This window comes from Zootoca vivipara, chromosome 3 (assembly GCF_963506605.1).
Source record: "Zootoca vivipara chromosome 3, rZooViv1.1, whole genome shotgun sequence".
Lineage (NCBI taxonomy): Eukaryota > Metazoa > Chordata > Lepidosauria > Squamata > Lacertidae > Zootoca > Zootoca vivipara.
Window position 1 is genome coordinate 37492495 of NC_083278.1, and position 27062 is coordinate 37519556.

The following is a 27062-nucleotide window of genomic DNA, read 5'->3' on the forward strand; positions in this document are numbered from 1 at the left end:
GCTGGCACCTCTGGGGGGAACTATGTAACCTATGAGCCAACGCACACATTGCTAATCCATGCAGTGTCAGAGGAAGGGAGGGAGGGAATTTCTTTGCTGCCCACAGCACCACACCTTACAGCTTTTAAAAGGTAAGGGGGAATGTGCTTCAGCATTGTGGGGTTTCTGGGCAATGGGGTGTGGGGGTGGGATCAAAAAAATAATCTCCTCTTGTTGTTGTTGTTGGGGTTTTTTTGGGGGGGGGTTGGAGGGGAGGGGCTAACTAGTCAGTCCAAGCCAAATTTTGGAGAGCTCACTTGTTCCTGTGGTTCAGCACCTTACCACTTCCTTTTCTGCCTCTTCTACATGCATTGTCCATGCATGAATTCCTATACCACCAGACACCTAGCTCATCACTTTGGGCCTTTGCCCAATGCGTGGAGAGTTGTGTTCATTAAACAGCTGCATGCATTGTCATGCATGATCAGGAGCCAGCACTGTTTAAAATGGCATGCGTATAAATGAAAAATTCAAGGGGCTAAAATTATTTGCATTGAATTTTAATATTTCAGATTCACCAGACCTTGGGGGGGGGGTAGTATTGTGTCAGTATGAGCCTACTTAATTTAGGCTTATCAACTTGTAGAATTGTTGCTGGATGTTTAAAGGTGCTTGCTATATCTATCATTTAATTTTAATTTTTGGCATGGATTCTTAGTGAACCTTTGAATGACAGGATTTTGCATGAAGGTTTTTGTGTGTGTTGCTATTTGTTTTATTTAGTTAGGGTGGCATTCAACTAAGTTTTATGCCGAATTAGCCTCTGACCGAACTTACGATTAATTTCAATGGGACCACTCTGAATAAAACGTAGTTGACTACCACCCTCAGCACTTATACAGCATAATTCAAATCTAATATTTTGTATGCATTATCTCAGTAATCCTTACAACAGGCATATAAGGTAGACTTGTATTAGGTGCCACTTATTGCTGTCAGGAACTAAAAATACAATTCTGGGAATAAGCCCTATTAAACACACGTCTGAGTACACATATACAGAATTAGACTGTCAGAATGAGCAAATAGCAGCTCACCTAAGGTCACTTATTTTGAATTCATGGTTGCTTTGAACCATTAATTTGCTGACTCGCAGCTCACTCTTGTGGCTGCTCTGCTACACCAGCTCTCATTGTTCTAGCATCCTAGGCACCTCCCCGCAAGTTGGGTCTGGAGGGTCAGGAGAATCCCAAGAATAGCATGTGCAGGGAGCTGGCAAGCTGAAATGCTTGCAATGACGGAACAATGGCCATGGCACTTCGCTGAGTTCCTCTCTGTGTGCTTCAGTGTAGCCAGTGGATCATACCATATTCACATAATAGGTGGAAGCAACTGAGGCGGATATCCAGAAAGTGAACCTATGCAGAGAGTGCTCAATCTTCAGGTTAATAGAGGAGTCCTTCTCTAGATTGGTCTCTAAGAAATCGTAGTGGGAAAGTATCTGCCAGCTTCCTTAAATGTCAAGTGGTATAAAGTACTCATTGAGAACCCAACTGCTGAAGACAGAGATTTAAGAACTGATGTTTCAAAGCATCATAGGGGAAAGGAATCAATGGGGAAGCATCTCAGTCTTGTCAGATGTTCCATCTGTGACCTTAACAGCATGACTTCAAATAGAACAATTCCTATGAGTTGCTGCAGCAGGAGAACTAGAATGGACCGACCCAGACCCTGTGGCCATCATCTGTGGTCCTAGTCGGTGTGCCTCCTCCATGAGAGGTCCATGGGGAGGGGGCGGCAGCACAAGAATGGGCCTTTTCTGCAGTGGCCCCACCTTTGTGGAATGCTCTTCCCAAGGAGGCTCACCTGACACTTGCATTATATATCTTTAGGTGCCAGTTGAAAATGTTTCTTTATCGCCAGGCCTTTGGCTGATTAAACAATCTATGACCTTTTAAACGTGTTTGTGGGAAGGGGGTTATTGTCTTGTTTTTGTTTTATTATGTATTTCATGTTCTCATTTTGTATTTTTATGTTGTGAACTGCCTTGTGATCATCGGATGAAGGGTGGTATACAAACTGAATAAATAAATAAATATTAATAATATAATCAAATCTGGCCATTATGCTTATCAGAGGATGGGTATGACTACAGATATGGATAGCTCTTAAACTGCAGAGAGAGAGAGAATTAATTTCTCATTTGGTAGCTCACTGTATTAACAATATATCTAGCACTCTAACACATAAAGTGTGTATTCTAATCTGAGATATTTATTCCCCCACCTTGTTAATTTGGTTTATTAGTAGTAGTAGCAGCAGCAGCAGTATACACTACATTTCATCCAAAGATCACAGAAGGAGTTTCTTCAATAATATTGTCTGTTGTTGGTCCCAGCCTGGTTTGGCTGCCAATGACTTCTGTTGATTAAAGGAAAAATATACAAAGTAATGCATCGTGGCAGGCAGCCAGCATAGGAGGATGATAAATGGTTCTTACAGCTTCACTGTTCATACAAAGAAGTAGTTTTATGGCATTCTAGGAAAGAAAGCAGGATTAGAAACAGTTATGTGCAGCCAAGGAGTGGGTGCTCGCTGCTCTGCTCTCATGCATGGTGAAATTGAGGGTGACACCTTAATCAGAAAACTCAGGTGTTTTCTATTCAACAGAAGAAGCAATGAAATGGATTTCATGAAGAGAAGGGATCTCTTAATCAACAGTCTGTGAGAATGTAGCTCTCCATTCAGGAGAGCATGTGTGTTAGGGCTTTTTAATGACATGTTCCATTGAGACATAACTCATCTGCAAGATACAGCTGTATCAATGGCATGATATCTATTGGCAATGCAACAGAAGAGGCAACTGGGCTGCACATTGATTCTCTTTGCATTCCAGAACTTTGGAAAGTGGGAACCATCAATTAATAAACCTGGTGACAATACAAAAGACCACTTTTGTAGCAAACCGTATTTAAGAATTGTGCAAGTCTCTTTGGTAGTTTCTTTCATCCTGTTGGTTGTTAATAAAAATACAATTTATAAATAATTAAAATTAGAGGATTTTCAGCTGTGAGTCTGACACACACACCACACCAAAAGAGCACTACCACGGCAGGGTTATAGTGGAAAATGAAGTCTGCAGTCTGACTTCTGGCGAGCCATAGAAAACTTTATGTACTTTGGAGAAGGGCAAAACAAACATTTCAAGCCAAAATGGAAGTTGGCCAGCGTGTGTGAAATATACTCGGAGTCGAGAGTGAATTTCATGCTCTTTATTCAGCTCATAGTCATCAAGGAGAAGAATGGCTCTTTCCCCAAAACCATCTGCTTATATACATTATTTACACAATGGGCCTTGCGTGATTGGCTACTTCAGGGCTACACCTGTGGGCCAATCAGGTTGTGGATTGACTTCTGCCTGCAGCCTGATTAGCTGCTCCTACAGGCCAATCAGGTTGCAGATTCACTTCTGCCAGCCGCCTGATTGGCTGCTCCTGCAGGCCAATCAGGTTGCGGATTCACTCCCACCTGGAGTTGGATTGGGTAGCTCCTGCGGACCAATCAGACTGCTGATTCTGAATCCTATTGTTCTAGGATTGTTCAGCTCAGTGTGCAAGCCTACACTTCTTTAAAAAGATCTATAACTCCACCTAGCTCCTAGCTGTGAAATATGGGGCACGACCAAATCTTATTTCCTTTTCTTCAATCTGTCGCCATTAAGCAAAAGGAAGGCTTTAAGCTTTCCAACCAGGCCTATAGTGATGCACACACATATTTGCATGAGGGCCCTTCCAAGCAGCCCTAGCCATCTCTCATAAGAGAATGAGAGGTGGGGAAGAGGAGGAGGAGGAGGAGGAGGAGGAGTTTGGATTTGATATCCCACTTTATCACTACCTGAAGGAGTCTCAAAGCGGCTAACATTCTCCTTTCCCTTTCTCCCCCACAACAAACACTCTGTGAGGTGAGTGGGGCTGAGAGACTTCAAAGAAGTGTGACTAGCCCAAGGTCACCCAGTAGCTGCATGTGGAGGAGCAGGGAAGAGAACCTGCTTCCCCAGATTACGAGTCTACCGCTCTTAACCACTACACCACACTGGCTCTCATTCTCACTGGGGAATGAGAGGTGCCCCACAACTTACTGTAACAACTTCATGGTGAGGTCCAGCACCTATTTTTCTTAAAGAAAACCACTGACTTGGATTGAAGGAAGCTGCCCTGGCAGATGTATACATCTGCCCCAAATAAGCTAGTAAGGCTGTATGCTAAATTCCCCACCCTGGTGATTCCCTCCCTCTCTCCCTCCACATTTCTCTCTTTCTTAAAATGATTGGATGCAGCTTGGTGTTTGTTTCCCTTCAGTTGTCATTAAGAACTGACAGCTGTGTCTTGTGCAAATAATCACAGCCTATTTCATGCAGGCATTAGTCCAGGGGATCATTTGCTTGTTGCTTAATCTTTGTTGGTTATGGATAATTAAGATGCACCTGTTACAGGTCCCCGCCTTGTTCACTGACATCCCTGCTTAATTATACCACATACCTGCTTCTTTGCAAAAACAAATTATTCCAGAGAAATGTGGCTTCCTCCTTTTTTCATGCTCATTCATTTTATAGCTCTAAATGGATTTGCTGCAAACACCATGGTAGAAGCAAATTAAAGTGCCCTCCATTTATAATGTATGGCCACAGTGGACAGCGACTTACACCAGAGGAAAGCAAGTATTCATTTCACATGGCTAACAATGGCCAAAGCAGTGATTTTCACTGTTCACTTATTCTGGGTAAAATATTTTCTTTTATTGGTGTACTGGTTTAAGTGGAAGGAGAGAGAACCCCTTGCCATTCCTAACCCGATAAGGTCGAACAATTATAACCCCTAAATGTATTGTCCATTTTTAAAATAGCAAAAAATAAATGGATAACATCTTGGGCATAGAAAGTTCTTTACTTATTATAAGAATATGTGTGCAATCTGCCGGCATTTGCTGTTCGTTAATTTAACCTTGATGAAATTTAAAACGAAAGGGAATATATCCTTCATCGTTATGGCAGCTGTCAAATGTAGAAATTGATCCCAGACTGGTGCCTCAAGTTGGCTTTCGGCATACACCTGGTCGTCCAAGAAAAAACAGGCAAGAATTTTAAAACACAATCCTATTGATTTTGCATTCCTAAAATGGTAGCCATCATTGCGCCCAAACCATTGTTATATCCCTGATAGACCTCAGAACTTTCAAACAACCTATTGCTATATTGGTAGTCTGTCTTGCATGAACAGCCTTCATTTGTTTCCTAAATAACAATCACTACAATTGTTCCGTAGATTAAGCCTGTTGCATTGCAATTCTCCTGGGGCATTTTGCTCCTGGAAATTATTTGCAGAGAGCCTTGCCTCAGAAATTATTGTTTGAAATCATCATTACATCCAAACGTTTTAAGAGTTTAGATGTTTTTGAGTTGGGAGGTAATTTCCAGGCTGAGATTGTCCCTTGGGGAATTTTTTCTTCTGCCAGTCAGCCAGGGAATGATTACAATTCGAGTTTTGTGCATATACAACCATAGTCAGAATTATTCATCTAAGAGTTGCAGTATACAGTAATAAACTCCTCTCCCTGCAATAATGCAAGTGATGCTGGCAAACAAGGGAGAATATATAAACAGTCAGCTGCTGAAAAGTGATAGTTTTCTCTGCTCCCCCCAAAGGAGAAGCTGCAGAACCAACACCCAAAGTTCCCCCTCGCTTTCTGGTCTTCGATTCATTTTATATCATAAAAGCGATTGTCAAAAATGCTGCAGAAAAGACTTTCACACAGAATTGCATATCAAAGTCTCAACAGAACATTTCCTTTGCTTCAGATAAATGGACTGTGATTTAGAGGCACAGATGTGTGTTGATTTGCAGGAAACAAAGCAAGGTTACATGTGGCAGCCGTGCCATCAGCAACCGGTTCACCTTGCCTGCTTGGAAAGCAAAAGAGATCGACCAAGGTTCAACTGTAGAACGTAGCGCAACTTTTTTTATATTATATATGAAAGCAAGATTCGTTTGAAGTCTTTGAGAATGTTCAAGTCAGCCCTGGAGGAATGTTAGGCTTCAGAGTGTTTACCTCTGGTTCTTGTTCCACATTTTACTGTTTTGAGGTGGCCATGAGGCATTGGGGGGGGGGGGAGAGAGAAAAGCTCAAAACAGGAGAGGAATAAGAAAATATAGTTCCGTATAAGGGCAAGTGAAAACTAGCAGGTTTTTGCAATTTGTAAGGGGCAGTGGGGTGTGTGTGTGTGTGTGTGTGTTGTATTTGTTCTTAGCCCTGAAAATATTGCCCCTTTCCTTTCCTATTTTCCAATTCAGACATACAGCATTCAACCAGAGCCTAACACCCTCTGAACACTGAAGGGGCCTGCAGGGGCGTAGCAATGGGGGGGCGGTGGGGGCGGTCCACACTGGGTGTCATCCTGAAGGGGGTGGCATTTGGTGCACCCCCGCCTGCGACTCCCAAGCCTACAGCGAGCCAGGGGAAGGGGGGATCTTCGCTGCTTGGCCAGTGGCCAAGGAGTCGCCTGAGGGGGGCTGACAAAAAAAAATCTGCACTAGGTACCACCTGACCTTGCTACACCTCTGGGGGCCTGGCTGCCCTAAACACACACATACACACACACACACACACACACACACACACAGGGCCTCTGAAAGTGCTTTGGCCCCTGGGAGCTGGTGCCTATGGACTGAAGGAAAGATGGAAGAAGCAGTGATAATTGAATAGAACAGGTGCAAACCACTTCCGTACAAAAGAATGACAGTTCTAAACACTGACTGTGGCTAGGGTTTTAATACAGCTTTAGGGCAGTGGTGATAAATAAGACAAATTCTTTTTTATTAGCTACTTCTACATAAATTGGCAATTCCGAACCACAATTAACTTTGTCAGATACTTTTCAGAGGTTATTAAAGTAAACTCCCATTGGTGAGCTGCGGTATTGGATTTACTAGCAATTATTTGTGCAGTCCCAAAATGCAAGATTAGTTCTTTTAATTAATAACCTTTTGGAGACTTTTACTGCTGCAACAGATTAATCATTCTAAAATATTCTACAGTTGCGTTATAGGACTCCCTGCCGATGTTGTGACTGCTGTAGTTTTCCACAAAGAATAAAAAGATAGAAAGTCTTGATTGTACATTAATGAGTATAAGATTTTAAGGTTTTTAGCTGGATGAGTTTGCTTTAGATCTGGAGTATAGAATTTTAATTGGGGATAAACGAGGAAAATTATCCTTAAATCCTCTGCTTCAACAATACAGTATTGCACACCAACCGTGCCTTTATTACAGTGCTGTTTTTAGTGGAAATACTTGAGAAAAAGGTTACTTGAACTTGTTACAACTATTAATAATTTTAAAATGTGGCAAACAATATCCAGATCAGCTGTATTTCAACTTGATTGTTTGATGCAGAAACAAATCGTAATGGCAATAAAATGAACCAGCTGCAAAAAACATAAAGCAATTAGTAGAAGAAATGAAAAGTGTATTGGAACATAAGAAAATATAGTGCCCGTTTCAGATTTGGAATAACTTCATTGTTCTTTTCTGTTTGATTTTATGGTAGTGATATTGGATAACGAACATAGAAAAACTTTAAATAAGAAGTGAATAAATAATCTTCGCTTACTGTTTTCTATCACTGCTGTGACCATTGCTCACCAGGAAAATCTCAAGCACAATTTCCAAGCCAGCAAGTGGAACATAGCTGCCAAGTTTTCCCTTTTCTCGCGAGGAAGCCTATTCAGCATAAGGGAAAATCCCTTTTAAAAAGGGATAACTTGGCAGCTATGAAGTGGAAATGTGGCACTTCATCCCTCACTTCCTCTGTTCAGGAAGCCTCACAAAAATGTGAGATGCACTATTATTGTTAAGAAGCTTCTGCTATTTACCACTGAGTAACGAATATATCCATTGCCATCTAGTCTTTTTATCAATAATTCTTTTTTAAAAAATTAAAATTTGGGGTATTCTTTTTTCCTATTGAATTTTCCCTGTTAACACTAAGTTGGCCGGCGATCTCACTTGCCTAGCAGACTTTGCACTAGGCCAGAGCATGTTCTCCAACTGACAAATGAAGCATCACTCTTTGCCACAACTCGGGTCATTTTGGGACATCTGTCATGCAGGCCAGGGTGAAGCACAACATCAGCCCAGGACAGCCTGCAGCCCAGCTACTGGGTGGGTGAGCTAAGCTTGTGTGACAGTGTGCGAGTCAGTGAGGAATAACTGGAGGTTTCAAGTGATATTTTCAAGTATGGCATGCAGGATTATTGAGGGCAGTAGGGGGTGGGATGAATTGAAAAGAGCATTTCTTTCTCTCCTAAAAAACAACACACAATTTCTGGGGCTGGGGGCTGGGGTTGTTCTATTATTTATCTCATAGCTCCACAAATATGGAAACGTCAAAGGATGTGTAATGCATTGTTCCTTGGAGCAAAGGCATGCTAGCCACTGACATACCCTCCAAGTGTCCTGATTTTCCAGGGACAGCCCCAGAATTACAAAAGCTATCCCAGCTTCTGATTTGATCCCAGAATGTCCCTATTCCCCTCCCCAGGGAGGATGAGGAGCCAGCGCTTGTCCCAAGTGGTGGTGGCGAGAGAGCATTCTGTTGCCTCTCTATGACCTCTCCATCGCCACTGCTGCCGGCCTCATCCTTTGGACAGCTCCTAACAGCTGCTGGAGAGCAGACAAGGAAGAGGAGAGGCTTTTGCCAAGGCTCCCATGTGATGCACTGGCTGTGAGATGCTGGCCGAGGGCAGGGCTGCCCTGGGCATGAAGAAAGGGGGAACGGGGCGCAAGAAGTCTTCTTGTTGTTTTTTAAATGGTTTGTGCAACTACATCTAATCTTGCCCTTTTCTAAAATTAATTTGTTGGTGTGTGTTAGGGTGATTATTTTCCTCAAAAATTATTTCCTGTAGCACAAATGGATGAACTTTTGCCTATTAATGACTAAAATGAGGTATATTCATTGAAATATTTAAAAAGGTTACGCACAAACCGTTTTTAATTTTTTTGTATGCCGTTTTACCATTTCATAAAATTGTATTAACAATTCTATATATATTTCATATCAAATTTGGACACAACACCACATTCCACAATGGGGAGTGTTCTTAGCAACATAAGGTATACAAATGTCACACCTGCACAAGGTAAAAGCCCCTTTTTGGCACCTCAAAACTCAGCCAGCAGACCCTGCCAGACATGCTGGGGAAAGAACCTACAGGAGAGGTAGCAAAACATCGTCCTCTAGCGGCGTCTATACTGTTACTTCAGCTAAAAAAAGCTTCCTTGTGTGTTTGATGACCCTATATAATGTTGTATATATGTGACTCTAACGCTTGGGCTCAATTTTATATCTGCTTACAGTGACTTCAAAAATGGTAAAAAAAAACTGATAAATAAAAATTTTTAAATCATTTTGTGCGTGAGGTTTTTTTTTAATCAAATCTCTTTGAAAGTAAGATTTTATCTAATCTTTAATGAAAGCTCATCAAATTATGATACAGGGAAATGAGGTTGTAAAAAAGTCATCACCTTAGTGTGTGTCTCTCTTATTGTAATCCTACCAAAGAATAAAATAAAATAAAAGAGGTTTTCTCAGAACGGTGGAGGGCATGTGTGCTGTGTCCCATTGGTGATAAGAAATCTGATAAAAAATCAGGTGGTCAAGGAGGGTCAGTTGTTGTGGGCGGGGGAAGTGAGAAATGTCCCTATATTCATCTGAGGAATGTTGGAGGGCATGCAGTGATATTGTTTAGCCTCCTTAGAATCTGCACCACCTTTCCCCAACTTCATGCCCCCTGGATGTTTTGGACTACAGCAATCAGTCCCAGCTAGCATAGCGAATGGCCAGGGATGATAGGAGTTGTATTTCTGCAACACCAGGTTGGCAACATCTAACCTACACTCATATTTCCTGTGATGAATCCCTCCCGTATTTCCTCTGCTATGTTTCAACATGTTAGGATAATACTTTATGAAAATCATAACCCATGGTTTGTACCTTGTGTCTTTGCTCGTCATCTTTTAAAAAATATATGCCATAAGGAGGATTACTTCCATGTATTTTTTGAATTCACTCCAGTGCAGAGGTAGCATCTCAAATTATTTCTTTATAATTGGCACCTCCCCTGCCTCCATACAGGGGGTCTTGACATCCAAGCTGCTCAGCTGGGGAGAATCCAGCTCCCAAGCTGAAGTAAGTAATTGCTTTAAGAGGCAAAAAATGTCAATTATCTGCATGTGGAATTGGCATGTTAGTTTTCAAATAGATAATGCTTCTGATATATGCAAACTCCAAAGTTTTCTTTGCCATCTTTGAATGAAATGGGATTGCTTTTGTAAGGGAGAACAGACTCTCTTGTCCCAAAAGGATGTAGACCTCGGTCACACATCCTGTGTACAGCACTTGTTCATCTACATCTACACCAGGCATAGGCAAACTTGGCCCTCCAGATGTTTTGAGACTACAATTCCCATCATCCCTGACCACTGGTCCTGTTAGCTAGGGATGATGGGAGTTGTAGTCCCAAAACAACTAGAGGGTTGAGTTTGCCTATGCCTGATCTACACACATTCAGCAGTAGACACGGAGGTGTGCTGCACTGACTTCTTTTTAATGGTGTACTAATATAGAGTTCATGCACTATATATACTTGGTCCGTCAAGCTGCAGTGTCAAAAGACGTTTTAATTACGCTCCACAAATGGAAGAATCTTGTTGAGCAGCATGAGCTGCATTTCCCTTTGCAACGTTTGATATAAAATAGCAAATTATAGGAAATGAACAATGACCGGCAAAGTCAATGTGTAATTATGAGAGAGAGCTTCACCATTTGCATATTTCATCATTTAAGTATTTTGTTGTTGTTTTATAATTTCCATGCTTAATTACTTGGAGCAAGTAAGGAACCCTAGCAAAAGGAGGTGCAGAGATTTCTTTGCTTAAACATCTGTGAGAGAGCCTGATTCTCCTCTTCCAAAGTTTAGCTAACACTGTCTTCCTTCATATATTCTGGAAGACGCTTGCCAACTGTGCCCCTGGGCTGGCACATTGAAGCCCTTTGTACATGAAAAGGAGGAGCAACATGTGAAGCAAGGACTTCGAAGGTTCAGTCGCAGATGCAATTCTTACCCTCTTGCAAAATAGTGTGTACACACTAAATTATTTTTATCACAGAGTGTGTGGTGTGTATCTGTGGGTGCCTGTGCTGGTTCCACCACCGCAAAGAGATTCAACAGCCAAGATGCTGTATAAATGCTACTCTGGTGAGCTTTTCAAAATAGATAGCCAAGTACAATAGCACCTTGGTTCTTGAACTTAATCCGTTCCAGGAGCTCGTGGCTGCAGGAACTTCCTGCACTCAAACAGAAGCCGTGTTGGACGTTTGGCTTCTGAAAAACATTCACAAACTGGAACACTTGCTTCTGGGTTTGCGGGCATTCGGGAGCCAAAACGTACGAGTACCAAGGTGTTTGAGAACCAAGGTGTCCACTGTAGCTAGGTGTATTTAATGAAAGGCAAGCAGCGCAAGAGAACTATTGAGCTGTTATTTTTTCTTGTACTGCCTAGAACTCCCTTCTGAGTTATTACATTCTGAAATTTACTGCTCTCGATGCCACATTAACGTAATTTACTCTGGTTCTCAAAATATAATTGCACCAGAGCAGCACCAGTTTTGCACAACATTATAGGTTATGTTTTTTGAACATTGCTCTCCCAGATTAGCCAGTAAATGAGAGAAATGTTAAGCCACTTATCCTTCAAGAAAGGCAAGGGGAATTTTAGTCTAATCACTAAACTACATACCCTGTAGTTAAAACTACCAAGATCGGTGAAATATTTCCAAGTATAAGACTGCAAGGGTTTAATGAGGCTGACCCATGATGCACCTTGAATTTGTACTTTTAAGGTAGGTTAATATGAAAAAAATTAAAAGTATGCAGATATATATATATATATATATATATATATATATATATATATATATGAGAGTTGCAGGATCACCAATCAACCAATTAATAGAGAAATAGAAGAAGGAAAGGTTCTCCACTCCTAGCCCCCATCACAAACCAAATCATTTCAGGTTTGAAATTAGATTAGGAAAATCTATTTGAGTTTTTCTCAATGTCCTTTTAAAGTAAAAGAAGTAATTGCTTGCATATTTTATTTGGCAAAATATTTCTCAGCCACTCTGAACTATACGGTTCCTGGACTGCTGCACCTCTAAGGAATTTCAATCTATTTATTCCCCCACTCCCACCCCATATATTTCAGATGCCTGTCATTTCACTTAGAATCTTAATATTCTGTTCAGAATTTGATTTTCCATGCTCACAAGGTTTGTTCCCCAGAGACTTCTGCAGTATCTAACGTCTGCATGAACGAAACAAGAAAGCAGCACAGCTTGATTTAATTGACATCAAGTTAATTTTTTTTCCACTTTCCCTTTTGGGGCTCCGGTTGTAAGGCTTTGACTGGATTCGATTTATTTCTTCTTCTTTTTTCAAATCTATTTTTAGTAACGTTTGAATTAGCAGTTGGTTCCTGTGGGGAATGGGTTTGCTGTCTATGGCAAGGATGAAGATCAGGGCTGAGGACCCCTTTTCAGCTCAGGGGTAGTGGGTGGGGCAATGGATAAGGCTCCTATCACTGTATAGTAGGCTACATTCCAGCCAAACAAAAGGTTTTTGCACATGCACACATATGATCTCTACCTTTCATCAGGTCATGCACATGACACTATCACAGTTGAGTCAGGCAAAAGCACTTTAGGAAGGCTTTGAGCAGGTCTGGTGTGCCCAGTGGAGATGCGGCAATGCTTGGGGGAGAGCAGGACCTAGGAGGAATCCTGAGGACCAGACAGGGAGCCCTGGACGATTGCTATTGGCCCCACCTTGATGCAGAAAAAGCAAACATTTCCCTCCTACTTCCTCAAAGTCTAACCCCAAAGTCAAAGAAAAGGCTGAACAAACATGAAATTTATACTGTGCTCTGCTGTTTTCCCCAGGGCAAGGATGAAAAACTGGTTTTGATTACAACTGGCTTTCTGTTATTTTTCTTTCCTGCATTAAATGAATAAGATGCTTGCTGCAAATCGTGCCTCTTTTTAGAGAGACACCAAATGCCCTTGGTTTTCTGATTTCCAAAACATAAACATCTGTACAAAGAGGTTACAAAGAAATGGCTCTGAATATTTAGGCGAGGAATGACGAAGAAGCAGGCAGCACATTGAATCAAGAATAGTGCACGTTTTATGATGGGATGTGCATTAAATACCTTAGTTTGAACTGCCTAATCATGGGCAGAGTTTCACTGGAGGACTGGGAGGGGCAGGCTTCCAGTCTGGTCCACTGGTGAGGGGAACACTAGACGGCAGCACCCAAATGAGGCTCTCACAGATACAGAACTCATATGGTTGCACAGAGACCATTAAGAAGCCTCAGCAATTCTTTTAAAAGGTTTCACGCCATACGTAGTCATGTATCCTATGACTAGATTATTTCTTCTGATTTTGGAAACACTGTCTTTTTATTTTGCATTGTGAAAGAATTTCCCTCAGTGATTTTAGTTCAGTACATTGCCAGAAGAAAAGTTTTTAAATAAAGGTGATCACTAGCAAAAAAAACATTCTAGGAAGAAGTGTGAAAGTTGGCAGAAACTATTTCCCCCCTCTGTTCCTTCCTTCTGTGGACCATTCTATGGTATGGCCCTGTCTGAAATAACCATCATTTTTTAAAAAATAAATTCCTCTGTGGTTCATTCTGAGGTGCAATTTGTGCAGCAAACTGTTTTATAGCTCAGTTTTCTGACATAAAATATGTATTTCATACATCGTTTTTGAAGATATGCATCAAATCCCTTTAAAAATAATAAACTGTCAGACCTGACAGTCCATTATATTTATTTTAAGGTGATTCAATATGTTTTCAGAATTGATGTATGAAATACATATTTCATCCATCTCCCTCAAATATCAACCACCATAAAATGTACAATGACTGGTTCATAAATTTCTAGTCTGGTGATGATGAAAATATAAACATGATTTCTTTTTCCTACTTAGCTATGCCTTTGTAAATGCGATTTCACCAGGTTGTCATTAAAAGAGATCTTAGTAATCTGAATTAATGAAACAGATGGCTATTATCTCCTGCTCATATTGCATAGTGTTTGCAACAGAGACCGAAAATAAGTTATTGCTTTTGTGCATTCATCTGCATACAGAGGGGGTGGGCCAGGGAAATCACATTTGCTAGTCTGGATATCTTTTCCATGTAAGAGTTGCTTGAGAGTGGAACAGTCTCCCTCAGATGGTTGTGGACTCTCCTTCGCCGGAGGTTTTTAAGCAGAGGTTGGATGGCTATCTGCCATGTTTGATCTAGTTGGGATTCCTGCATGGCAGGGGGTTGGTCTAGAAGACCCTTGGGGTCACTTCCAACTCTATGATTCTATTCTCCCAACTCTATGATTCTCCCCACTTGCAGCAGGTCACAATGACAGTTTTCTCAATTCGTGCACAAATGGCTATAGAAGCTGTATAGCATTTTCAGTTTACATGGGAAGAATTTGCCATGCTGCATGGAACAATGGAAAGCCATACCGGGTACAGCAACTGCTAAGTAAAAATGGGAAATGCTTGAAAGATGGCCACTGTAACTGTACTGGCATGGTTCCATTCTTTATTCATTTACACTATCCTTTTTGTTGACAATTAGTTTGGCTGCCTCAGCCAATGTTATTTTGCAATATGTGCCATGACAAACAGTTTTTGAAGTGTGACAGAGAAGCTGTGTGGGAGATTTACCAGATACTTTCCCTTATTTAATCTTTTCTCTGTATCATATAGAGAATCTGTCTAAACCTGTTCTTTTGCGAGGGATCAGATCAAGCAACTTCAAATGTAGAAATGAAGTGTTCATAATCAATGAGTAAACAGAACAAGCAAGAATCACTCAATTTATTTGCCAGCCTTCCTACTTGGTGGTTTAACACGGAGGCCGGGGGGGGGCAGGAATACACTAAAAGCAATTTCCCCAGGGTGATACAACCTCGCTGACCCAGATTAAAGAAATATGCTCCTTTCAGGCCTGAAATGTCCCTTTTGCTCCAAAATATGATAGATATTTGCACTTGGTCACGTTTGACAATGAAGCCTCCTTCAAACTGTTTATCATCTCAGAAAGTCAGGACTTTCTGGTTGTTTCAGGAGACGATGTTCTCTCACAGAAAAATGAAATTTCTGCTCCCTGTTTTAGTTTTGCAATACTTTGGGTCCTCGATGCTGGATAACTCCTACTGCATGTCATTGCAGGCATGTGGGGTGGGGGGAGGGTTGGACTTCAGGTTGGAAGTCTTTTGTCAATGCCATACCAGCCCCATCTATTTCAGATTGCCAATTTTCACTCATACACATTGTTTTTTCACCCAGAGCAGCTGTTACACAAAAGACTAGTTCTGGGAAATAAAGGAGAGGCAAAGACCATTCCTGGGGAAGGGAGGGTTTGAACCACACCACTCTAAAACCTTAATAAACTGTGACCAGCTGAGAGAGCAAATGGGGTCGTGGGAAATACTTTGGAGGAATATCCACTAAACCAGGCATAGGCAAACTCAGCCCTCCAGATGTTTTGAGACTACAACTCCCATCATCCCTGACGACTGGTCCTGTTAGCTAGGGATGATGGGAATAGTAGTCCCAAAACATCTGGAGGGCCGAGTTTGCCTATGCCTGCGACTAAACCCTTAGTACCCTTGGAAATCATACAAACATACAGGACTGCCTGAGGATGGTACTTTTCCTACGATAACTCATGCCACAATAAATGAACTAATCCTTTAGGTGCCGCAAGACTCTGTAGCTCTTTTTCTGCCATAATGCTTATCTTGCTGCAGTAGCCGTCTCTAAAAGCTAAGGACTAAATCTGAAAATATTCTGTATTTTCTATCATATCTGAGAGCTGTCAGTTCATGGTTTCAAGTCTGGTGCTGATATGCTGAGAGATCCTTCTCCATATGTTCTATTAAGCTCCTCCAAGAACTGGAAACCAGACACTTTATGCTGCATTTTCCTGTTTCTTGGCAACAAATAGAGGAACTAAATAGTGCTTTTACTGTACTCCAATATTATCTGTTAGAATGAAGAGAGACCATTTTCCATGAAGTAAATCTTAATGGAAAAGCAACCTAGTTGGTGATACTTAGTAAGGTCTCAAACACAAGTGTATAAATGACAAATTAATTAAAAGGCTCCTCTTCATAGTAGTTAAACTGGATGTTTATATTATGTAGACCGAGAATCTAAGATTGGCTTTGTTAATGCGGGAGTGTTTCAGGAAATTAACAGAGAGTTGATATGATATACTGCTAGAATGAGAGGCTACCACAAGGCAGGATTTTGCAAATTATTCATTTTTTAAAATAAATACACACCTCTGTGATGAAAGATTCAGGACCCAATCAAAGGAAATTAATAAAACCTTAGTTTCCAGTTGAACTTAGAGTTTATTTAGCATTGTATTTAAGTACATGACCTATGAGCTTATCCCTCCATCACAACTCAGTCCTACACTCATTGAATAGTCTCTCTCTCTCTCTCTCTCTCTCTCTCTCTCTCTCTCTCTCTCTCTCAAAACATACTATATTTGGCCTTAGATTCATGCGGGTTTTCTTTTTCCATTGAGTCCTGATGGGGTTTGCTACATTCTATTTGTAGAGATTGCATTTCATGCTACTTTAGAACATTTTTCTATGCCTTGGCTGAGCAGCCTGTGATAATGCTCTGGGCAATTTTTATTTAGCTTCTCATTTGTCTATGGTTGGGCAGGCAGCAAACCTACTCCATATCTTTTGTTTTATAATCTATCCCTTGACTTTTGCCTGGATGGGTAGGCATTGATGTGTTTGGATACAAAAACTTCAAAGATCAGGTCTTGCTCATTTATTTATTTACTTCCATTGTGGCCATTTTACATTGTCAAAAGATGGTAAAAGATAACATTTTACACCATTTCCCCATTATTTGCTTTGTCTGGTCCTACTATATTTCCATGGGCTTCTATTGTTCTCCTAAGTTCCTATTACTCCCAAGTTCCTATATGTAGCAGGATTACAAAGATTATAATGTTCAATTACAAGAATATGAATATGTTTAAAAGGGTATAGATACTGTAATGTGTACTTGACTGATATTGAATCAATTTCTAATTTGTAAATTGTAGTCATCATAAGAAGATGTTTCGATTGCTAGCCTGGAGGCAGGGTTTTAACATTGATTACATAACCAAAATCTTGTTTTTAGGTGTTTAAGAAATGCTAATAATTGTACTTGGTTATTATTTAACAAGGAGAAGGTATCAAGGTAGATTGAAACATTCATTTATGGGTCATAATACAAATGAGTATGCACAAACTTGTATAGGATAAACCGAGACCAGGAGCTTCCTATAAGAAAAGTAAGCTTTTTGAAACGTATTTCTATTCAAACATATATGCTATATATTTTCTTGTTATCTTTTGATAAATATTCTAACCCACGAATGTGTAATTGAAATACACGAGCATACCGTTAACCGAAATGGATAAATTCTAGCAATAGTCTCATTTGACAAAAAGTTGTCACCTTTGACCCCCAGTGGAAACCCCATTGACACCCTAAATTTAAAGAAAGCATCTCAAAGACAGCCTTTAGGGTAAATTCAAGCATTGCATTTGCAGCTTAGGCATGTGGTTCAAAAGGACCCGGAAATAAAAGGAAATGGTGGAATGGAACTTGGTTCTCCCAACCTACCAGGGTTGTTATGCTGCTACCCATATATTTTTCCTTGGTGGAGGGAGAAGATTTCAAACAAGAAAACATCCAGAGTGGAAAGAGTTAATCAAACTCTTTTCCTACTTAAACTTGTAGCTTCTTGATGCTTTCTTTGGCAAGTGTGAGTGGCGGCATGTCATGCTTCAATATCCACTTACATTTTTGCTGCAGGGTCTGAAGGAATGTTTATTATTATGGCCAAGCAGCCATACTGCTTCAGAGTCTGTACCTCACATTGAATAAAATGGTGTCAGTAGCCTATCTATGAGGGAGGAAATGTCTGAGTACTCGAGAAATTTCTTTGCTATTATTAAGTGGTACTTTAAACGTGAGAGGGGAGCAAGGACCTGTGGAAGTGCCAGTAAAATGTCCAGGAGCTAAGCAGAGCAATAGGCTGAAAACCACGCTTGTCTAGAGCAGGCATAGGCAAACTCCGACCCTCCTGATGTTTGGGACTACAATTCCCATCATCCCTAGCTAACAAGACCAGTGGTTTGGGATGATGGGAATTGTAGTCCCAAACATCTGGAGGACTGGAGTTTGCCTGTGCCTGGTCTAGAGCTCCAGAGTCAGGTGTGCAGCCTGCATGAATGAGTGCTTGTCTATGGGCTACTCTTTTTAATGCAGATTCATAATGGTTGCTTGTGCTCATAATGGTATCAACACAGTCACGTGCAATCTCACTTTCAAGACTGTTTGCACCTGTAAATGTTTAGGAGAAGTCACACTGATTCCTTTCTAGTCATGTCCTATTGTGTTACCTCCTGACGATATCCTGCAACTTTTTGTACCAACCTTTTTGGTTTATTTTCCTCCCACTTTACTTTCACAAACAGCCCTTCCAGACGGCAATAACATAGTAGCATTGGGGAAGCGTCACAGAATAAAGGAGAATAAATCCACTACTAATCCACTATTATTGGTGGCCGAACTATTGATGTGGGATCCTCCCAAATGCTAAGCCTATACCCCTCCCCCCCTTTAATCCAGATTTAAACTTTTGGTCATGTATCCTATAAATAATATTTTAAAGAACCTGCTGCCAACAAACTGCTTGCAATATCTCAGCGCAAATCAACACCCTCTATCCCAAAGCATCCCAAGATATGTTGCATTTTCTATAGAATCCCTTTCATCTATCTGTTATGCCCTGTCTACTCCGAATCAGTGTTTTTTTTATTAAAAAAAACAAAATAATTGTTGCATTCTTTATTTAGTTGTTTTAAATAAATATTGTGCCCTTCAACCAAAAAAATAACCCCAGATCAAACACTGAGCATGAGTTTTCTTAGGGCTATTTCATCTATTCATATTTTTCACCAGCATCGAGTGGCAACATCCATCTGTGAGTGATATCATAGATCAAACATCAACGGCAGAGCTTATTATTATCACCTGAAACTCTTCGCACATTCAGCTATGAATCATCCTGTGCTGAATAATGAGAGACCAAGTAACGTGTATGAACCAAGTCTCTTCCCTTTCTTGTAAGCTACTGGGCACACCAATATTTGATTTATAAATTTATTCGGTCATACAATTTACATGCTACTTGATTGTGTATTTTTCTTCTTCTTTTTCTTTTTCTTTAAAAGCCTCAAAACAGTTTACACTGTCTTGACTTTGTGGGGCTTTCTTCTTTGTAGATTCAAGCCAACCACAACGGACAATGCAAATATACTTTATTTCAGTGTATAGCTTTGGAACAGCATCTCAAAGCAGGGACTGAAAAGGGGAATGCTGCCACTTCGAGCTCTGATAAATAAGAGAATATGTTTCTCCAGAAACTTGGCCAAGCTATTTTTCACCTCTCTGATGATTTCCCCTTGTTCTGAATTTGTTTATAGTGGCCAGGCACACTTTTGAATGCAGGACGAATACAAACTGGTGAAAGAAGCTGTTTTGCTTTGTAGCGATTCATGATGGAGCTCAATGGGAGGTAGGCAGGGACTGAGCAAGTTTCTCCACTGAAAGGCAATGTGATTTTCCTCCCAATAAGGGTGAAATCCAATGGCCATGCAGTTTCTTCATTTTGGTAGCAAAAAATTACTTGGGCAGGCATCTGGCAGCATTGTGCTTCTATTTGTGGCAGGAATCTGAGCAACTTTCTCTTTAATATCACGAATAAACAAAATGAGCTCTGTTATTAAAAATTTAAACGTTCATTAGAATGAATTGTGCAATATGGGGCACAAAATCTAAGAGCTTAGTTGTGTAATGTTTTTCAGCAATAGTCTGATCCAAGAAACCATTTAAGTTTACTGTTTTAATCCTGTGAACCATCACCTTAATGAGGGGACATTCTTACATGGATATCATGCACACAGAGAGGAGTGCTCAAAATCTTTCAGGGGAGAGGTTTAAATAGTTGGAAGCTGGAAACTATTAAGTGTCAGTTAGTGGTACCCTACAGATATTTGGGACTAACAGTCAGGAATGATGGGAGTGCTTGATTCTCCAGCAACATCTGGAGGGCATCATCTTAGCTACTTAGCTAAATTATTATTATTACTCCTGTCCTACATGGTTTGACGATTTGACTGCCACATTACTAGGCACATTACTAGGGCTTGCCGATCAGAAGGTCGGCGGTTGGAATCCCCGCAACAGGGTGAGCTCCCGTTGCTCGGTCCCAGCTCCTGCCAACCTAGCAGTTCGAAAGCACGTCAAAGTGCAAGTAGATAAATAGGTACCGCTCCAGCGGGAAGGTAAATGGCGTTTCCATGCGCTGCTCTGGTTCGCCAGAAGCAGCTTAGTCATGCTGGCCACATGACCTGGAAACTGTACGCCGGCTCCCTCAGCCAATAAAGCCAGATGAGCTCCGCAACCCCAGAGTTGTCCACGACTGGACCTAATGGTCAGGGGTCCCTTTACCTTTACCTAAGTGAATGACTGCTTTCCAAGGATCATAGAACTAGAGAGTTGGAAGGGACCTTGAGGATCATCCAGTCCAACTGCATGCAATGCAGGAACTAGATCATACATGGCAAATGCCATCCGACCTCTCCTTAAAAACTTCCAATGAAGGAGAGTCCACCACCCTGTAGGACTCTATTCCACTGTTGAACAGCTCTTACTGTCAGAAAGTTCTTCAGAATCTCCTTTCTTTTAACTTGAATTCACTGGTTCAGGTCCTAGCGGGAACAGGAGAAAACAAGCTTGCTCCATCCTCTATGTGACAACCCTTCATTTTAAGACAGCTATCGTATCTCCTTTCAGTCTCCTCTTTTCCAGACTAAACAAACCCAAATCCCTCAACCGTTCCTCATAAGGCTTCTAGACCCTTGATCATCTTGGTTGCCCTCCTCTGCACACTTTCCAGATTGTCAATATCTTTTTTAAACTGTGGTGCCCTGAACTGGACACAGTGTGGTCTGGCCAAGGCAGAACAGGGCGTGCCTATTACTTCCCTTGATCAGGACACTTTGCTTCTGTTGGCGCAGTCTAGAATAGCATTAGACTGACATACCTTTTTAAAAAATGTTTCATTATCTAGCTTCATGTTGAAATCACTTTAGTTATGTCTTTTTAAAATACATTTAAATACATTTTTTAAACTACGTTGAATAAAAATGCTTTTTGTGCTCATACATGTGATTAAACCATGGGTAGGTACATGGGTAGGTACATAGCTACGAACATGAGTTTGACCAAACTGCGGGAGGCAGTGCAAGACAGGAGTGCCTGGCGTGCTATGGTCCATGGGGTCACGAAGAGTCGGACACGACTAAACAACTAAACAATAACAACAAGGTACATTGCTTTTAGTACCATAATTAATATTGAATCATATCAGATGATAATTCCTAGGAATAAGGTAAAGCTGAATAAATATGGATATAAAGCCATTATTTCTTCAACTTAATTACTCAATAAAAAATTTGTTTCCCTGAAACATCTGCTGGTGAGCAAAGGAAAAAATAAACACGAACTTGCTACCCCCCCCCCAAAGTATTCTGTTCTTGGAATAGTCTTACTCAGAATGATAAAAAGTGAGCATAATTAATTATGCTTTCCATAAAAAGGCAGTCTCTCACAGGCTCACCTTTTGATGCAAACCGCCTCTGACTAATTCTCAGTAGTCATCAAATTGCCTTTTTTGAAAGAAAAATAACATGATGACCTTTAGAGAACATCTACACTCCCCAAAGACTTACAGTTCAAGAACTTCATAATTTCAAGTTGCGGTGCAGGATCAAAAAAGAGAGATTTTGCCACCTACTTGTCCCAGAAATAAATTTATTGGCGGACACAACTGTGAAGGCAACCTTTTGCAACTCCATATGGCTTCTGTTACAAGTAAAGACATATCACATGCAGAGCCGACTGTAGCATATGCGCCGCTGGGATGGAAAGATCCTCCCAGCACCCCCAAATTAACTTTTATTAAGCTTTTGGGGGGGAGGGGGAAGCCAAAGTTGTTGACTTTTTTAGTTGACTTTTTTGCATTGTAACAACAATGCAGCGGGGAAAAACTGCTTTTGTTCCCTCACTCATCGAGAATATTTGACGCTATGGGGGCGGGGACTTTCGGTCCATTGCTTTTCACTGCCACCAATCGAGAGGGACTGGTATACAGTAGGTATACATTGGCACTCCCCAGATTTCGGCGCCCGGGTGCCCCGCAACCCTTACACTCCCAGGTAAAGACGGCTCTGATCGCGTGTATCTGCCACCATCCTGTGGAAATAATCCACGCTGGCTCCAGTTTCTTGCAGTGGCAGTAAGAAGCTTGTCTATAACTGAAATTGCTATGAGGAAGACCTTTCAGGCAGCTTCTACATGGGGGCAGTAATTTGTCTGCTAACATTCTACTAGTTAAGTAAAATGGATGAGAAAAGGCATTGCTCTGCTAGTGGTAGCTGTCTGGGATTCCATGAGCATTGCCAGCTCCTGCTCAGAGTAAGGAAAAAATTAACACAAGACTTGGCTCAGAAGTGGTCTTCTTCAGACACACATTGCTCATCAACCAGCTTGATAGTCAATTATTATTGACAAAGATACTGGACTGCCTGAGGCAAAGCACAACATGGTACCTCTCCCAGCCTCAACCTTTGTCTCTTTCCAGACACAGAATCCAAGCAGACCTGAAGTTTAATCTCACTTGAACAATGTTTGTCTCTACCTAGGGATGGATGAATGTGTAAATTTCAGTCCTCTCAGCCCCCCCCCTCTCTCTTATAATCTTAGCTCTCGCATTTCTGCAGTAATTCGCATTTTTAAAACAAAAGAATCCTCATGAAAATTCATCAAAACTTTAGTGTGAATTTCTCCTAATATATACATTGTGTATGCAAGGTTTTTCACATTTCTGAAAGCCATTTCCCCTAATATAATGCAATTTTTGTGTACTCTTTTCAATAACACATGCATCTATATGCACAATTCACCTGCCTATATGCATTTTCCTACACATTACAGTACTTGGCTCCATTGCAAGATTTGGAGAGGGGCGAATTTTTGAAGGATGGCTTTGTTTCATTTTGCATACTGTTTCAGAAAGTGCAAGTTAGGTAAGTTTGCAAACTGGATCAAAGTTCTCCACCTCTGACACGCCTGAGGGCAGCAGGCTTGCTTAGGTCAGGGGGCGCAGGGCAGGCTATATGGTGCACACAACTCGGCTTTCCAACACCTTGTTTCCACTCCCCTTTCCCCTTCATCTGCTATCTGAAATGTTGTTTGGGCCAGTCTTGAATTTTCCTGTGTCATGCCGCAATCCTATAGCAGTCTACTCTGAAATAAGTCTCACTGAGTTCAGAGAGGTTTACTCCCAGCTAAATGAACATAGGGTTGCAGCCCTAAGGTCTGTATATAAAATATATAAAATTGCTAGATACATATTTTTATATAAAATTTCTTTTGGGGGGTTGTTGTTTTTTCTAAAAGACACTCTAGCAGACAAGCTTTTGAACAGTTTGCCTGACACAGCTTATTCATTGGAAGTTTAATCTTTAGCTTGGGGGACTTATAAAAACCTCCCATTTACCACTAATAGCTGGTTGCCCTGTAAAATCCTTTATTTAAGCATTTATAAACTTTAAAAATGCTGTTTGTAAAGAATGAATGAAAGTCCTTGGTTTGTTATTAAAACCACTTAGGCTTTACAACAGACCTATTATATATGCCACTGTCAATGCTTACAGTTTTAAGAAACTTGCCAACTGAGCAGGTTCCTCACACAAAGGAAGCACTTTGTGGTTTCGGAAGCCATCCACCCCACAGCAGAATTTAAGCAGTCTTTGTGCAGGACTGCAACCTTTCAGAAGTAAGTCCCACTGGATCCTTGTCTCAAGTAAATGTACATAGATTTGCAGACTAAGCATCGGAACTCTTCATCTTCCCAGCCTTAAGTGCCAGTTATTCGTCTGTATCTTGTATGTTGTAGTCACATATTATTCAGGGTGCTATTTTTACCCTAACTTTCTTCCAAAGAGCTCATGTATGGGTAGGTTAGGCTCAATGGCAGCTCAAGGTAAGCTTGGTGGATGAAAGAGTTGAACCAGTGTCTCCCTCATCTTAAGTAGAACAGTCTAGAAACTTGCTGTATTGTTTTTGTTTTATTATAGTCATACCTCGGTTTGCGACCGCAATCCGTTCCGTGGAGCCGGTCGCTCCCCGAATCGGTCACTCCCCGATGCATGCTTCTGCGCATGTCCAAAGCGCCGATAGAGGGCAGGGAGAGAATCAGAGTGTGCAAAAAATTGGATACACATTTTTTTATTTTAAAAAAACCTGTGGCCCTTTGAAAAGCTCTGCTGAATTTAAGCAAAGAGCAAAAGATTTTATAGCATCTTATATGTAAACTATAATCTTGGAAGTGGGGCCTAGCTCAAGCTTCCATATCAATGAAGCCAGCCAGCCAGGTGATTTCCCACCTTCCATCTGCATATGAGTGTTTGCTTGTGGAATTCCTGCTTCCAGGTAAGTTTCCCAGCTTCATTTGAGGTCAGATCAGAGGGACTGGTGCCCAAGTTAAGGCATCCCATTTTAGCACATGTTCAGCAAGCCACAGCATCTCTGCCTGTTGGGTGCTAGCTTTTGACCAGGCCTCTACCCTTTGCGAGTTGTTCTCCTCCCCTTCCAAAACACCTGACTGCCCTAGCCAATTCCTTGGCTTTCTGGTACTTGCTCTCAGCATCACAACACCTCCCATCACCCTCTCATGAAGAATAAGGCTGTAAAAAGGTGACAAGTCTAAAGGGAGGGGTGGAGGATGAGGCTACCCAGGGCTCCTAGGCATAATGGCTATATTGTTGAATATCCTGAGCAGGAGAGCTCATGTCCTGCTTGCAGGCTTCCCACAGGCATCTGGTTGGCCATTGTAGGACACTGGATGCTGACCTAGATAAGCCTTTGGGCTGGTCCAGCAGGTATCTTCTTAAATTCTCCTAAACTCACCCCCAGCTGTTGTTTGCCACCCTCCCCGTTTCCCTTTTCCTGCTTCCTCTGGACCTGGCACTCCTTCACTCAGAAAGCAAAATCCCTTCACAATCTTTTCCTTGCCCAATTATTCCAGCCAAAGGATAATTGAAACCAGGCTTCTCCACTCCAATAATAATAATAATAATAATAATAATAATAATAATAATAATAATTTATACCTCTCCCATCTGGCTGTTAAACATTAAACGCTTCCCTAAACAGGGCTGCCTTCAGATGTCTTCTAAAAGTCTGGTAGTTGTTTTTCTCTTTGACATCTGGTGGGAGGGCTTTTCACAGGGTGGGTGCCACTACCGAGAAGGCCCTCTGCCTGGTTCCCTGTAACCTCACTTCTCACAGGGAGGGAACCACCAGAAGGCCCTCGGCTCTGGACCTCAGCTGGACGATGGGGGTGGAGACGCTCCTTCAGGTATACTGGACCGAGGCCGTTTAGGGCTTTAAAGGTCAGCACCAACACTTTGAATTGTGCTCGGGAACATACTGGGAGCCAATGTAGATCTTACTGTTGCTGCCCTCTTCTATGGAGTCATTCCTCTCAGGTTCATCTTTATGAGAGTCCTCCTCTCCAAATCCTTCAAGTGCCACCAGACCCTGCCCTCAATTCTACCACCTTTGAAGCTCATTCTTTGAAGCTTTACACTCCTGTGAATTTGCATATTTTTGTTCCGTGTTGCCCTACTGACACCAACCCATTATGACTGCCATCCTATGAATAATAACTAGTGGTTAAGCCCCATTCAGCACAATGGGAGTTGCTTCTGAATATGCTTGGGCTGCAAGAAGATTCTTGGTCTATGTGTTGAGTTCAGCATACAAAAATATTGGGAACTATGTAAGTGTCATGCAGAGGTGAGATATTTAAATACCTTTACAAATATATACACTTTGTAATGCAGAGAAAACTTTTCTTGCAAATTTTATTGATATTCCAGAGCAGGAGAACATTTCCATTTTCCATTTCCCCCAACTAAAGAATTCCATCAAAAGTGAGATACTAAATAGCCAGAAGTGAAATGACTCAAGTCTAATCCTGAAGAGTTTGTTTTGACACTTCTAATTCTTTGCTCAAAATAGGAAGGGAAATCTTCTTAAATGAATTTGCACCATAGTATAAGAGTCACTTAAGGTGATAATTGCAGCAGGCAGTGTAAAGAAGCACATGTCAATCAAGTACATAAGAGTAAGCGTTTTTGACACTTCTTGTTGACTCCTTCGCAATATTTCAATAAAGCTGGAGAAGATTGGAGAAGCTACACATTTTCTGAGATGTCAGGGCATCATCCTGTAAGGTTAATGCTGTTTTTTTTTACCCAACATTCTTTTGATTATTTCTTTTAACCAGGGAGGTAAATGTTCTGTTCTGTTTGCCTGGACATTGCATATGTCTAGTCTTTCCTATAGTTTTTGGATTGCCTCTTGGGGCTACTTTGATGGTATTTTATGGTGCTACAGTATCTTATGGGCAGCTCCACTTCTCCCTTCACCATTCCTAAATATCTGTTTTCTTCTTCATTTTTAGTTTCTCCCACTGCAGTTTCATCCGATTTTCATTTGTATGCTTTGGATTTCAATCTTTACCGTGTTTCTCATATTATAAGACATGTCTTATATTTATTTTTTCCTCAAAAAAACACACCATGGCTTATTTTCAAGGGATGTCTTATTTTTTAATTAAGTATGGTAAACCATGCATAAATATTGTACTTTTGCACCAAGCAAAAGCACACTGAGGGGGAGCAATTGCATGCAATTAAAGCTTGCATTAAACATGCACAAAGTGAAAGTTTTC

The 27062-nt window shown here is 41.1% G+C and overlaps 1 protein-coding gene across 1 annotated transcript in view; it reads left to right on the plus strand.

The window, feature by feature from the left end:
- The window catches only part of MEI4 (meiotic double-stranded break formation protein 4), a 49068-nt gene extending 29322 nt beyond the window's left edge, over positions 1 to 19746 (plus strand). The window contains 1 exon segment of the mRNA XM_060272277.1: positions 19603 to 19746. Within this exon segment, the coding sequence (XP_060128260.1) occupies positions 19603 to 19746 (144 nt within the window).
- The last annotated feature ends 7316 nt before the right edge of the window (positions 19747 to 27062 follow it).